Source organism: Hypanus sabinus, chromosome 1 (genome assembly GCF_030144855.1).
Source record: "Hypanus sabinus isolate sHypSab1 chromosome 1, sHypSab1.hap1, whole genome shotgun sequence".
Taxonomy (NCBI): Eukaryota; Metazoa; Chordata; class Chondrichthyes; order Myliobatiformes; family Dasyatidae; genus Hypanus; species Hypanus sabinus.
Genome location: NC_082706.1, coordinates 50,630,111 through 50,645,635, shown reverse-complemented (window position 1 = coordinate 50,645,635; position 15,525 = coordinate 50,630,111). Strand labels below are relative to the sequence as shown.

Below are 15,525 nucleotides of genomic sequence, written 5' to 3'. Positions count from 1 at the left end.
AGTTTGGCACAGACTAGGAGGGCCAAGATGGCCTGTTTCCGTGCTGTGATTGTTATATGGTTTATATAGGGCAACGGCAATCTGGCCTGGCTTACCCGACGGAGACTAGGGACAGGAAGGGAGCTTGGTCTGGGGTGGCTCCAAGATTCAAAGCAGCCGGTAGGCTTGGGCAGGCTACTGAACAGCCGAATCCATAACTCACTGCACAGCACCCCCTACCACCAATGGGTTACTCCAAGCAGAGACTGACAGGACAACCCCAACTACACTTAATCCCAGAGCCCCTTATATTCATAGCCCACAGATGGGCATCAGCTATAACTGCTTGAGCCCAAGCCAAAACGAGGGACAGACAGAAGACCCGGGGTCTGCAGACCGGACTGTGAAACGGAATGCGGACTTCGGACCGGACCATGCCAATATATAATCATGGTGTGGCAAGGATAAGGAGTATGTCTTTCCCACAGTTCAGGAGAGACCAAAGCTTGGGGCATATGTTTAAGGTGAAGTGGAAGGATCTAAATAGGACATGAGAGGCAATTCTTTCACCCATGGGGTGGTCAGTTTCTAGACCGAGCTCCCAGAGAAAGTGGGAGCAGCAGGTACAATGGTATCATTGAAGGGGCACTGTATGGGTTAGAACGGATAAATTTAACAGCAAAAATTGAGATAATCCAGCTGGGTATAGAAATTATCACAGACTCGTTGGAATGAATGTCATAAATCTTGCTGTGTTAAGTGATGGGCTGAATGGCCTGCATTATGTACATTCCTCTGTCTCCGAATGACATACACTAGGTCCTTGGGTGTGTCCTCATAATTAGAGTCCCCAACACTTCCAGGGAGGGGATTCTGTGGAATGTGAGTTGAAGTTCTAACTTTCTTCCCCAAGGTCCATCCCTCATCTGTAGCTTTGTCAGTTTCACCTCTGACCCCTACAGCCTTTAAATTCTCAGGAACCCCCCTCCCCCGCAACCCCAACACTCCTCCCCGTCTCCAACCACTCCTATACCACTCCCTGCCACTGTGAACCACAACTAACTTTTTGCTTTCACTCTCACACTGCTCCCCCTCTGTGATCGCTGCTGCCCTCTGACTCTTTGGCCGTGTGATCACTCAGACCCTTTACCACTGCTGTGTAACCTTCCTGGGAACGTGCCTTTGCTGCCATCTTTTGCCACCAGTCCTGATGAAGGGTCTCGGCCAAAAAAGCCAACTGTTTGCTCCTTTCCACAGAAGCTGCCTGGCCGCTGATTTGCTGCAGCATTTTGTGTGTAATACATTGCATTTAATTTGGGAACAAGTTAACCTCATGCTGACTATAAAAATATCAAGAATGCACTTTACGGAAATCCGGAGGGCGAAGTGTGGGTATGAGATGGACCTGACAGATAATTTTTGAGAAAAACCCCAGGAGATTCTATAATGTTGGAAAGTGTATAATGATGCATTTTGGTGGCAGAAATAAATGGGCTGACTATTATTTAGATGGGGAGAGAATTCAAAATGCAGAGATGCAAGGGCTTGTGCTTGTGCTGGATACCCTAAACGTTAACCTCCAGGTTGAATCAATGGTGCAGAAAGTGAATGCCATGTTGGCATTCATTTCTAGAGCAATAGAATATAACAGCAGGGATGTGATGTTGAGGCTCTATAAGACACTCATGAGAACACACTTGGAGTACTGTGCGCAGTTTTGGGCTCCTTACTTTAGAAGGGATAGACTGACATTGGAGAGGGTTCAGAGAATATTCATGAGAAGGATTCCAGGAGTGAATGTATGAGGAACGTCTGGCAGCTCTTGGACTATATTCCCTGGAGTTCAGGAGAATGGGGGGGGGGGGGGAATCTCATTGAAATGTTTTGAATGTTGAAAGGCCTGAACAGATTAGATATGGTAAAGTTATTTCCCATGGTAGGGAAGTCCAGAACAAGAAAGCATGACTGCAGGATTGAGATGCGAGGAAATTACTTTAGTCAGAGGGTGGCAAATCTGTGGAATTTGTTGCCATGAGTGGCTGTGGAGGGCAAGTCATTGGTTGTATTTAAGGCAGAGATAGATAGGTTCTTGATTAACCAGAGCATCAAAGGGTATGGTGTTACGAAATCCCGTAACTGGATCACTTACCAGCAAAAATTGAGAGGTCCGTTGAAGTCTGATGGTACTATTTTTTAAAGTATTTATTGATAAAGGGGCATAAAAATAAGATTAATGCAAACATACAGATAATATACGTCGTCAATACTAAATCTTAAGAGCAGTTATGATAATAGCCAATAAAACGTAGCTCTATCATTGTCTAGGGGATAACGTATTGTCCGATGGAAATATAAAAGTCATTAGCTCGCTCAGGCTGCAGCGTTTTGGGTTTAAGTGAGGGAGGCGTTTAAAATTGCCCAAGTCTTTTATGATGCCGATTCGTTGAGTCAGGGGAGCGGGTTTCCCCGTTGTTAGCTAAAAGCCGTTTTCCGTGGTTTCAGCCACCAATTCCAGCCACAGAGTTGAATGTACGTGGCTTGGATTCCGATGACCATCTGCTGTTACGTGGTCGTTTAACATTTCTTCCGGTGCGTCTGAGGGGCTGTTCCTACAGATGTCAATAAGTTTGGGAGTGATGCAATCTCTCCCTCAACCAGCCCACTTTGCTCGAGGGCATTCATGTAGCAGAGCATCTTAATCCACAAACCTGTCTCCAAGAGACAATGGCCATGTCCCGTAGCTTTACATCGCTGGGGGTTTCTCCCCCCGAGAAACGTGACATCCTGCACGTCTCCCCCTCATGTCTCCTGGTGCGTCTAAAGGGGTTGTTCCCCAGACCCCTCTTTTATCCTTACTCACGGGGTCTCAGATGTCAATCAGGTTGGGATGATGCCATCCCCTCAACCAGACCACTCTGGTTGTCCCCTGAGGGTTTTCAATGAATAGTACAGTACTCAATACACAATTCCGTCTCCAAGAGACAATGGCTGTTATCAGTGGATCCGTTCCGCTGAGGCCAGGATCCATTCCAAACCTTGTGTATTCTGCGTGTCTCTCTCTCATTTCCTGGGTCCCAGACCCAAATTAATAGCGATCTTGCAATTCTCAAAAAGGAGGGGGCGACTTTGTAACCTTCAGCCCCTCAGAGTTGCTTCACATTCATAACACCCCCTTCCTTCTAAGATTTTTGCCACAGGTAAAAATTAATTAATACAGAGTCTTACAGGATTTCAGAAACTAACACAATACAAAAGAGTTTTTTTTTTCACTACAGAGTAATACAGTTATACATTCAATTCAGCATCTAGATAGTTACCGATTACATTGCCACTTCCTTTAATATCTTAACATCTTGTACCTTAATAAATTCTTGTAGCATCAGACTCCAATTTAATAACCACCTATTTTTATTCCTTTTCTTCAGCAAACAAAAACTAAAGAGTTGTGATCTTAGCTTACGTGTATATTACAAAAGTTCATGCAAATACTAATCTTTATTTTACTTTCAAACTTAACAGACAATCTTCCATGGGGTTGTCTTTATTAGTTACATGCTTTGTTGAAATCCCTTAAAACCGGATCCTGTTATTAAAGTGGAATCCCGTCAACCCTTGCCCCTTTTCCAGTTAACCCACATGGTGAGCTTGTGCACCAGTGTGGAATAGGCTTTTGCATGCTCCTTTCATAGGAGTTATTTTATCAACAATGTTTTCCAAACGTAGCCCATTTGCTGAATTTCCACACAATTCTTTATTTTTAAGCAAGTGGTTAGTTTTATCTTCAGGACCCTTCATTCTATTAGTTTTCAGTTTAAGATCTGCAAGCGATCCCTCTTTGTCCAAACAGCATTTCAAGTTCTGCCTCTTCACAGCACACTCTTGAATAATATAATAATTTAGCATGTGGGGCACTTTTACATTCCAAATCAACCGGTAATTGATTTGCAGGCACCGTGTTAACAAGCCATTGTCCCTTCAGCCTGGTTACTGCTTCTGACACCAATCCAGACTTTAAATTTTCTTCATTCAATTTAGGAACTACACTTTTCCCTTTTCTTTCAATAATAATATTCACCTCACCACCTTTTATCTCCTCACTAACTTTTACTACACCTTCGAACATAAACAACTGGGAATTCTCACTTCCCACTAGTACCAAGGTTAACCCTTTCTTCACCGAACCAAGTCCATCTGACCCACAAGGACTACATTCCTTTTCAACTGAATTAAATACCTCAGACTTTTTCTGAGTTCCATTACTAGGTTCAGTACGACGTGCATCCCCATCTTGGACACACTCAAATGGGACATCTGCCTCTTCCAGGCTTTCAATACCCATACCCTTTTCAAATTCTAAATTCCCCTGATCCTCCCAGTTACTCTCTGGGCAACTCCCTTCTGGAGTAAACTCAACCCCGCGGGCTGAAACAACCTCATCTGCCACCCCAGCAGACTTCTTCAAGGTAATGGCATCCTTTTCATCTAGGACTGCCTTCATTTCATTATCGGGAACACCTTTAGAATTTTCAACTTCTTCTCACAGTTCTGTCAAACCAGACACATCATCCATGTCCAACCCTGGACCTTTTAACATCCTTATCTGTTTCTCATTTTTACTCCGTGCCTCTATAAATTTCCTCCTGGCTAAGGGTAGGTCTACCTCCTCTCCCTTACTCTCTTCCACCTCCCTATTCTCCATTTTTCCACCCTCTAACCCCTCTTGGTACAGGGTCGGTAAAAACGTCTCAGCCAAATCAACACTGGCCTGAATTAAACTGGTCTCATTCTCAGCTGTCTTTCTCGACATGCTGCGAGTGGTCGCGCATGCGGGATATATCTTGGAATCTAGGGGCGGGTCCTCAACACTTACAGGCTGGCTCGTCAGCTCCATGGCTGACCAAACGTCACCAGCAGCTAAATTGTTACCCAGAAGGATGTCTACATCAGTTCTCGGGAATTCTGATCATAACCCTATTTCAAATGGTCCAGTTACCAGCTCACAATTTATAATGATCCTATGCAAAGGCACAGCTTCTGTCCCTTTTCCTATGCCTCTCAAAGCTACCTCTCCAGTCTCGGGACCAAAATCTAGTACCGTACTGCGAATCAAGGACAGCTCAGCTCCAGTGTCTCTCCAGATCCGCACTGCAACTGGTGTGTCTCCCTCTTTCACAGACACGGTTCCTTCTGAAATAAATTTCTCAGGCCCCTCTCATATTCTGTCTACCTGGGGCTTTCTCGTTGATTTACTGATCGCCACAATACATCTTGTAGGAACTGCTGCTTTCCCCTTTCGGAGCAAGACACTTAGATGCAATATGACCCACCTTTCCACAATTAAAACAGGTCAAGCCAGAACCTCTCCTGCTATCTTGCCTTTCCTCCTCCTTTGTTTTACCACTAGCTCCCGGCTGGATCTCTGCCTCAGCCGGCGGGCTTTCTCTACCATTCCCACGGTCTTTCTGGTAACTTTTATTCGAGGAAAACTTTGTCTTGTGGGTTAGGGCATATTCATCTGCGAACTTAGCAAATTCGGATATGGACTTATTCACCTTCTCATTCAAATACATCTGGATATCATCCAAAACACAGCCTTTAAATTCCTCAATCAGAATTAACTCCCTGAGGCGCCAAAAATCTTCTTCCACCATTTCTGCTGCACACCAACGATCCAAGAGCACTCCCTTCTCATAGGCAAACTCTGTATACGTCTGATTCCACCCTTTCTTTAAATTTCTTTACTTTTGTCTATAGGCCTCAGGTACCAATTCATAGGTCCACTGAATGGCCTCCTTTACTTTCTCATAATTCTCAGACTCCTCCTTCTCCATGGACAATGCCATTGTGCCTTCCCTTTTATCACACTTTGTAACAATGCCACCCACTGATCTTTGGGCCAGTTCTGACTCACTGCCACCTTTTCAAAATGCAAGAAATAACTATCAACATCCGTCTCCTCGAACGGAGGTACTAACCTAAACTCCCTACTAACATTAAATCTCTCCTCTCGGTCGGATCTTGAGTTCACTCTTGCCTTAACTTCTCTAGGTCCATCTCATGTTGCCTCTGTTTCTCCTTCTCCTCATACTCCCTCTCATTTTTGGCTCTTTCCTTCTCTTTTTCAACTGCTTCCATCTGTTTTAACTTAATTTCATGCTCCCTCTGCTTCTCAGCTCTTTCCTGCTCTTTTTCCTTTTCACCACTAACTCCTTTAGCTGGAGCTCATGCTCTCTTTGCTTTTCAGCTCTTTCTTTTTCTTTTTCAGCTGCTTCCAACTGTTTTAACTTAATTTCATGTTCTAACCTTAATTTCTACAACTCTAACTGAGCTGTCCCACTAGCTGGTACCTTTTCAGGGATATTTTCCAATACCTCAGCCGAAAACACATTCTTCACAATATAGTACTGAGTTATGGCCCTCCACACATCCCACTTTTTCATTGACAACCTCACCTCTGCGAGGTTTAGTCCTTTCACAATATTTATCAAGTCCGACTTTGTGGCAGCCTCCAGCGTCTCCAGAGTCAGGTTTTCTATAAATTTGTCTATGTTCATCTTCGTTGGTTTCCCATCTGGTTACCCGTGCAACCAGATCCAAGTTTGGACATAAAAGCCCGATTTACTGGCCCTCCAATTTGGTATCAAATCTCGAGACGAGGCTCCACGTTGTTACGAACCCTGTAGTTGGGTCACTTACCAGCAAAGATGGAGATGTCCGTTGAAGGCTGATGATACTATTTTTAACAGTATTTATTAGTAAAAATACACAAAAATAATATCAATGCAAATATACAGATAATATACGTCATCAATACTAAATGTAAAAGTGCGGGTATAATAATAATCAATAAGAAATAAGCTCTATCGTTGTCTAGGCCCTAGACAACTCTAGGGGATAATGTATTGTCCGATGGAAATATAAAGTTCATTCAGTTCATGCAGTCTGCAGCCGTTGGGGACCGCTGTGTTGCAATGGTTGGAGAGAGAGAGAGAGATTTGGAGAAAAACTTGTCGACTTTCCTTTTATGATTTCGATCAGTCAGGAGTCTTGTTGTCATGGCCTTTCACTTGTGGCCTCTCCTTTAGCTAAACCGTTCTTCCGTGATGAGCCCGCCACCCTGGCTATCACGGAATTTCTAGCACTTCTCCTGGTGCGTCTAAAGGGGTTGTTCCCCAGACCCCTCTTTTATCCTTACTCACGGGGTCTCAGATGTCAATCAGGTTGGGATGATGCAATCCCTCAACCAGCCCCCTCTGGTTGTCCCCTGGGGGTTTTCAATGAATAGTACAGTACTCAATACACAATTCCGTCTCCAAGAGACAATGGCCATTATCAGTGGATTCATTCCGCTGAGGCCAGGACACATTCCAAACCTTGTGTATTCTGAGTGTTGCTCTCTCATTTCCTGGGTCCCAGACCCAAATTAATAGTGATCTTGCGATTCTCAAAAAGGAGGGGGCGACTTTGTACCCTTTGGCCCCTCAGAGTTGCTTCACATTCATAACACAGGACTTGAGCTCTAATCTCTGCGTTGATTTGGCTGAATTCTGCTGAAACCTGCAGCGCCTGTGCTTCCTCTGAGAGATAGAAGATTTGCTTGGTCAGAAGCTCACCCAAATCTGTCGACTCTCCTTGCTCCCTCAGTAAATCAGCCAACATAAAAACCCAACTCATCCTGGACATTGTCAGTTTGCCCCTCTCCCATCGGGCAAACGATAAAAAAGCCTGAATCCATATACCAAGTGGTTCAAGAACAGCATTTATCCTGCTGTTAGCTGATTCTTGAGCTATTTTGTATGAAAAGATGGAATCTTGACTTCACAATCTACCTGATTATGATGTTGCACTTTATTGTTTACCAGCACTGTGATTTCTTGGTAGCTGTAACACCTTCTTGTGCATTGTTATTGTTCTACCTCAATGCACTATGTAATGATCAGATCTGTATGATCAGAACAAAATGCAAGGCAGCTTTTCACTATATCTAAGCACATGCCATAATAATAATCAAACTTGTATCATATCAATACATAACGCAAAACTGCACATCACAGGAGCGGATGGGCACCTTGCCACATGAATGAGCTTGGCTGACAACCTATGTGCTGTATGACTCTAACAGGAGAGACTTACTGTGTATTCCCTAGTATTGCTGATTGCCGCAGCACAAGGATTTGACATAGATGACAGGTAGGTAGTTTCTTACTGTCACTCTTAATGAAGTACATTGAAAACTTTGTTTCATATGCCGCCCATACAGATTATTTCATTCCATCAGTACATTGTGGTCATACAAGGGAAAGACAATAACAGAATGCCAAATAAAATATTACAGGTCAGAGCAAGTACAGAACAGTGCAGCGTAGGCAGAATATAAACTGCAAGATGAGGCACACTGTGAGGCGAAGAGTCTTATGGTGGGCGGCTGTTCAGGATTATGAGATTTTAAGTCATGGACCAATTATAACCAAAGCAATGAGTGAATCTGCAGAGAGCAGCTTGTAAGAGTCTACATTTCCCATAAAACCGTAAGACGTAGGAGCAGAATTAGATCAATCTGCCTGCTTACAACTGATGTCATATCCCTCTCTACACCATTCATAACATTTATGACTTATTTATTTAGTATTGTTATTTTCTTTGTATTTGCAAAGTTTGTTGTATTTTGCATAGTGATTGATTGTCCTGTTTGATGAGCTGTGTCATTGATTTGTTTCTTGAATTTACTGAGTATACCACAAGAATACAAATCTCAGGGTTGTGTGTGGTGACATATATGAATTTTGATAATACATTTATTTTGATAAATTTCCAAAGACGCATTCTTTTGGAAGTAAGTTCTACTTATGTAAGACATTGAGCTGAATGCTTGCTGTACTCGTATCGCCCGATTCTGTGCTCATGGAGACTTTGTACTCTCCAGTGTCAGAAACACTGGCTGACTTCAGCTGCAGGGAACACTTGTTGAACAAGGTGGCTCGCCTTTGGTACTCAGCGCTGACCAGTGGTACTGTATCATTCCACTGGGCCACCATCTTCCCACGCATCTTCCAACTCCCCTTCTTCACCTTCTCTGTAGGGGTAACTTTCAGCTGGATAGTATTCCCCTCTGTGACATTGATTTCAGCGCTTTCCGGGACGATAGTGAAAGGTACAGGCTTGGCTATGAGGGAACCAAGAAGTGCAAGCTTTATTCAACTCTAGTAGTTTACTTATTTATTTATTTGCAAATACATCACAGTAACAGCCTTTTCAGCCCAACTACAGTATATGCTTCTTTAAACAATTAGAGCTACAGCGTTGGATACTGGAGCATTCATGGGGAGAGCATACAAAGAGCTTACTTTGCACCCTGTCGTCAGCACTATAATAGTGCTATGCTACTCTGAGGAGTAACACGCTAGAAGCCAGAGGCAGCTAATGGATCAGACAGGGAAATGGAAAACTGTCATTTTGCTTCGAGATCTTCATCTGGAATGGAAAGAGTTACCGTGGGCTCACTCAGTGGATGCCAAGTCTGATTCCATGGGCATTATACTTGACTCCAATTATGTTTGGCTTTAACTCTCAGTCAAGATTCTGAACTACCACAACCAATTTACTGAGGCAAAGTTAAAAGTGCCATTTTACAGATGAACTGTTATTCTGAGGGGCCATATGGAAAATGACTCAATTCCTCTGATTTCAATTCAAGTCACTTTTATTGTTATTTTGACCATCACTGCTGGTATAGTGCGTAGTAAAAATGAGACGTTTTTCAGGACTATGGTGTTACATGACACAGTGCAAAAAACTAGACTGAAATATGTAATAAAAAAAACACAACACAGAGAAAGCTACACTAGACTACAGACCTACACAGGACTGCATAAAGTGTATAAAAACAGTGCAGGCATTGCAATAAATAATAAACAGAATTGAGGAAGAGAGTGGGAGTTCCTCATGGTGCTGGGGAAACCAGCAATGGAAGAAACCTTCTGCTCAAGTAAATGGTGGAGGTGGAGACTCTCACCACATTACATAATATCTTAAAAACCAACAAGGAATCTGCAGGAGAAACTCAGCTGGTCATGCAGCATCTCCGGTTCCAAGGGTTTGATAATTTCTTTCCTCCGGCAGATGTTGTTCAACCCCACAAGTTCCACCTGAACATTGTTGTTTCAGATTCTCAAAAGTATCTGTCCACTTCTTTAGAATGCTATAAAATGTTGCAAATATATTTGCCTCAACCTCTAGTTCTGACAGCTCATTCCAAATACACACCGTCCGTTCGTAAGGTGCCCCTGATGATAATTTTATCATAGATTTTTCGACTCCGAACTTAAATCTATGTCCACCATTTTTTTTATTAGTTTCGTCGATCTTAGAACAAAAAGGTGCTTTTACCCGTCTCTGTCACTCACGACCATGTATGTTTCTATCGGGTTATGCCTCAGTCTCCTACACTGCAGGGAATAATGCCATTTTCTACCCAATCTCTCTTTGAAACTTAGGCCCCCGAGTCAAGACATTTTCTGGTATGTATATTTTAAGGTTGCAATTTTTCATTTGTTTCAAATGGACATTGAGCTGACTAATCCGTTCTGTGGGAAATCTGTTCTGGCCAGCTTCCACTTCCTCAAATTTGTTCTATGATGCAAACCACTTAACGAGTTCTAAGTCCCATGGATGAATGAGGGAAAGGTATATCTATGAAGGAACATCAGTTCTGATCTTCCCGAGCCACAGGACATGCTGTACAATCGTGTGAATAGTCAGAGGCTTTTTCCCAGGTCTGAAATGGCTGCCACAAGATGGCACAGGTTTAAGGTGCTGGGGCGTAGGTAGAGAGGAGATGTCAGGGGTAAGTTTTTTATACAGAGAGTGGTGTGTGTGTGGAATGGGCTACCGGCAAAGGTGATGAAGGCAGATGTGATAGGGTCTTTTAAGAGACTTTTGCATAGGTTCATGGAGCTTAGAAAAATAGAGAACTATTGGTAACCCTAGTAGTTCCTAAGTTAGGGAATTGTTCGGCACAACTTTATGGGCTGAACGGCCTGTATTGTGTTGCAGGTTTTCTATATTTCTATGTTTTTAGAAAAGTAGGCAGAAAGCTTCTCCCCCTTCTCCTGACACATGTTCTGAAATCCCATCATGAGCTCCATTGGGCTTCCTGTCATGCCAAACACCTTTTCTAGCACTTGCATAGCCGGTCCTTTACAGACCTCACTACATCAGCGGCCGGCCCATTCAAACTTTCAACCAATCACTGTCATCAGAGCCCTGTCACTCATCCAGCACCTGAGATGTCTGCTCTGCCCAAGTCTCATACTCCTCTTCCCCTTTAGGGGTGGGCTTCATTCCTGAGACCATTCTCAGCTTTTGATATCTGAACCCCTCTGTCTATTTACTGGACCATTTATTCACCAGATGTAAGGGCTGATACAAACTCAGAATTCTCACTCCTCATTAGGGGACTCATTAGACATTTCAGATCAGACCATTCTGCAGAAACCAGAGAACTCTGTCTTTGAAATCTCTGTCCCCAACTACGAGAGACTCGGCATGCGATTCGTCTTGCTCTCCTACACTCTCCTCCTCCCGGAAAGTATAGACAGCCCACGGCCTCCCCACCTCCTGCGGCTCCAAAAGAACTGGGCAGATCCACTGCCGTTACCTCAGCGCTAGTCTGAACTAAAACAAAGTCTTTGACCGCCATTTTATCAAACAATCTTAACTGCTCCTATTGCTTAAAGTTCAAATTAACAATCCACTGGAAATACAAATATCTACCCCACCCAATACACACAAATTTGTTACCAATATCCCATTGGATTCACACCACTATTCAATCCCTGCAGCATCTAAAATCATGTATCTTAATCACACTAGTTTAACACACACCCACTGGATCAATGCTCAGGGTAATCACACAGCATCCAACAAAATTGATCTCCGATGATACCCCACAATGAAACCCTATGAATTATATTTATTATCTTAATTAAATGGTTAGTAAAAAGTGCCCATTTTAATGGAACAGCCAAATGTGCACAAGCTGGAGCTCAAAGTTTCATCATATTCTCTGACCCTGGCTTCATTGAATCACGGTCCCCTCCGGGTCGAATCCTTCGACCTCCTGTCTCTAGCATCTGCTCTCTTCAGCTCCAGCTGAACAAAAGCCCAAAGCCCAGCCTTAGTGTCCCTCACCAGAGAAACCTCCCCTCAGCTCTACCATCCTAATTGGATGGCACACATTTCTCCTTATCCCTTATCTTCAACGATAACCCGAACAAGCTGAAAACAGAACAGATTGCTCTTACAGAGCTGCAAAGTGAAATACATACAGCATAACAGTAAAATTATGAAACAAGGCATTACCCAGTGACCAGTTGTAATAGTGTCTAGCTGTAAAGGTGACCGCTGTAACTGTGACGGGCTGTGATAGTAACCAGTTGTAACAGTGACCGGTTGTAACAGGGACCATCCATAACTGTGACCAGCTACAGCAGTGACAGGCTGTAACAGTGACTAGCTGTGAAGGTGACCGCTGTAACAGCGACCAACTGTAAATATGCCCAGCTGTAACTGCGACTGGCTGTAACAGAGACTGATTGTAAATATGACCAGCTGTAACTGTGACAGTCTGTAACAGTGACAAGTTGTTACTGTGACAGCTGTAACTGTCCCAGCTGCAACAGTGACTACCTGTATCTGTGACTGCTATGACAGTGACCATCCATAACTTTGGCTGGCTGAGGACTGTCCAGCTGTAACAGTAACAGGCTGTATAACTGACTGGCTATAACTGTGACCATCCATAAATGTGAATGGTTGTAAATGTGCCAACTGTAGTAATGAATGGTTGTACCTCTGACCACTGTAACTTTAACTGTCTGTAACTTAGACCAGCTGTGACTGTAACAGCAGTAACTATGACTGACTGTAACTGCAAAGGGCTGTAATAGCAACAAACTGTAACAGTGACTGTCAGTGGCCGTACCTGTGACTGGCTGTAACTGTCACCAACTGTAACAGTGATCGTCCGTAACTGTGACTGCTGTAATAGTGATGGGCTGTAAGAAGGTCTGACTGTAACTGTGACCAGATGTAACATTGATGGATTGTAATTGTGACCAGCTTTACCTAGGACTGGCTTTAAGAGTGACCATTCATAAGTGTGAAAGGTTATAACAGTGACCATCCATAATAGTGATCAGCTGTAACAATGACTGGTTGTAAGTGTGACCATCTGTAACTGTGAACAGCCGTAAATGTTTTAACTGTAACAATGAATGACTGTACCTCTGACCACTGTAACTCTAAATGTCTGTAAATTTCACCGACTGTAACAGTGACTAGCTGTAACTATGACCACTGTAACTGTGACTGACTGTAACAGTGACTATCTGTAACCATGACTGGCTGTAGCTCTGAGTGCTGTATCTGCAACTGGCTGAAACAGTGACCATCTGTTGCTGTGACTGAGTGTAACAGTGACTGTCTGTAGCAGTGACTGTCTGTAACTACCTGTGGCTGTAACTGTGACTGCTGTATCTGCAACTAGCTAAAACTGTGGCCTCTGTAACCGTGGCTGGCTGTAAAAGTGACCACTGTATCTGTGATTGGCTGTAACTATGACTGGCTGAGCAGTGACCAGCAGTAAGCGTGACAGGCTGAAAATGATTGGCAAAAACAGTGACTATCTGTAACTGTGACTGCTGTAACTGTGACTGATTGCAACAGTGACTGGCTGTAATTGTGACGGCTGTAACTGTAACCATCTCTAACAGTGACCCGCTGTAACAAAAGACCATGAGCACATGGTTTGCCTTTATCCTGCCAGGTGGTCTGGACCAGTTTATTTGAGAAACTGATTCACCCTTCCGCTTTGCAGGAAAAGAAACTACAGAATGGAACCAATTATACAACAAGTTACTAAAAGTCTGTAAACAGGTGATTGTACAAATATATAAACAAGCATAAAGAATGCTAAAACTACAGGGAAAACAATAAAAACATCAATCCCACAGCAGTGTCTGTGCTCCTGAAACTGGATCGGATTCACAGCTCTGGACAAGGTCAGTTGTGGACATTACATTGCTCTGAGAAATTGGTCAATGTTTCTGACCATATAATCCAGAACATACAGGGCCAGGATACATCTTATCATCTCGATCTGATCACCGTTCCACCGATTCGAAACCACAAACATGGAACGCCTGTCCAATCCAGTAGATTCTGCCAACATTTCAAACTGAGGGAAAGGAAGGAGAGAGAGGGTATTAATGGAATTATAAACTCCACAGGCTTCAGATTCACAGGCAATGGTAGCAGTAACAGAGACGGAGAGAGCTGTTCCATTGGGATGGGCTTCATCTGAACTGTGTTGTGGCCAGTGTCCTGGGGAATCACGTGAATACTGTGTAGACCAGGCTTCAGATAGACAGAAAGGGGAGGGCTTCAAGGGCAGAATGATTAATAACTGAGGAGGAAGTGAGAGAGTGGTGGCACAGAGGAGTGAGGGGGGATTTGACAAATAAAGTGTGGCAGGAGGGGGCAGAAAATATCAGTAAAATGAGGCAGCACAAAGTAAAGCCCGAGTAATAGAGTTTAACACGTGGCTAAGGAGATGGTGCAGGAGGAGGAGGGCTTCAGATTATTAGATCATTGGGCTCTCTTCCAGGGAAGGTGGGACCTGTACAGACAGGATGGTTTGCACCTGAACTAGGGGAACGAATATCCCAGCAGGAAGGTTTGCTAGTGCTGCGAGGGAGTTGGGGGTGGTGTTTAAACTAGAACTACACAGGATGGGAACCAGAGTGCCTGAACAGATAGTGGAGTGGTTGTGGGGAAAGATGTTGCTGAGCCTACACACGAGGTCGGGAATCAAAAGGTTGACCGTGGTGGGACTAATGTTCCGAGTTTGTATATTTCAATGCAGGGAGTGTTATAGGAAAGGCAGATGAGAGGGTATTCAAAGTACATTTATTATCAAAGTATGCATAAATTATACAACCCTGAGCACTTGAGGTAGGCCCACAGCCTTGGTCTCAGTTCGTCAGACAGTTGGACAAATCACCGTGAAGCTCGCACACACGAAACGCGAAGCAGCCGGAGCCGTCTCACAGGTTCAGGGTGAAATGTGAAAAGTTTAAGGGGAACATGAGAGGAAACATCTTCACTCAGAGGGTCGAGGGAATGTGTGACGAGCTGTCAGCACAAGTGGTGCGTTAAAGCTCGATTTCAACATTTAAGAGAAGTTGAAAGAGATGCAGAGGAATTTCTTTAGCCAAAGGGTGGTGAATTTGTGGAACTTGTTGCCACATGCAGCTGTGGAGGCCAGGTCATTGGGTATATTTAAGGCAGAGATTGACAGGTTCTTGATTGGACATGGTATCAAAGGTTACGGGGAGAAGGCCGGACACTGGGCTTGAGTATGAGATAGAAAAACAGGATCAGCCATGATTGAGCAGACTCGATGGGCCAAATGGCCTAATTGTGCTATATCTTATGCTCTAAGATTGGATTGGTACATGGGTGGTAGGGGTATGGAGGTCCATGGTT

General features: G+C 43.7%; 1 protein-coding gene across 3 annotated transcripts in view; it reads right to left on the bottom strand.

Moving 5' to 3' along the window:
- LOC132393750 (uncharacterized) overlaps positions 1-15,525 on the bottom strand; it is a 429,932-nt gene that overhangs the window by 402,549 nt on the left and 11,858 nt on the right. For 2 of the 3 annotated variants that reach the window (XM_059969150.1, XM_059969155.1), the window contains one exon: positions 9,189-14,215. In XM_059969150.1, the coding sequence (XP_059825133.1) occupies positions 14,054-14,215 (162 nt within the window). In that variant the 3' untranslated portion in view covers positions 9,189-14,053. Of the gene's footprint in view, positions 1-9,188; positions 14,216-15,525 lie in introns of those variants that run through there. The other variant, XR_009512076.1, reaches the window with a different exon arrangement.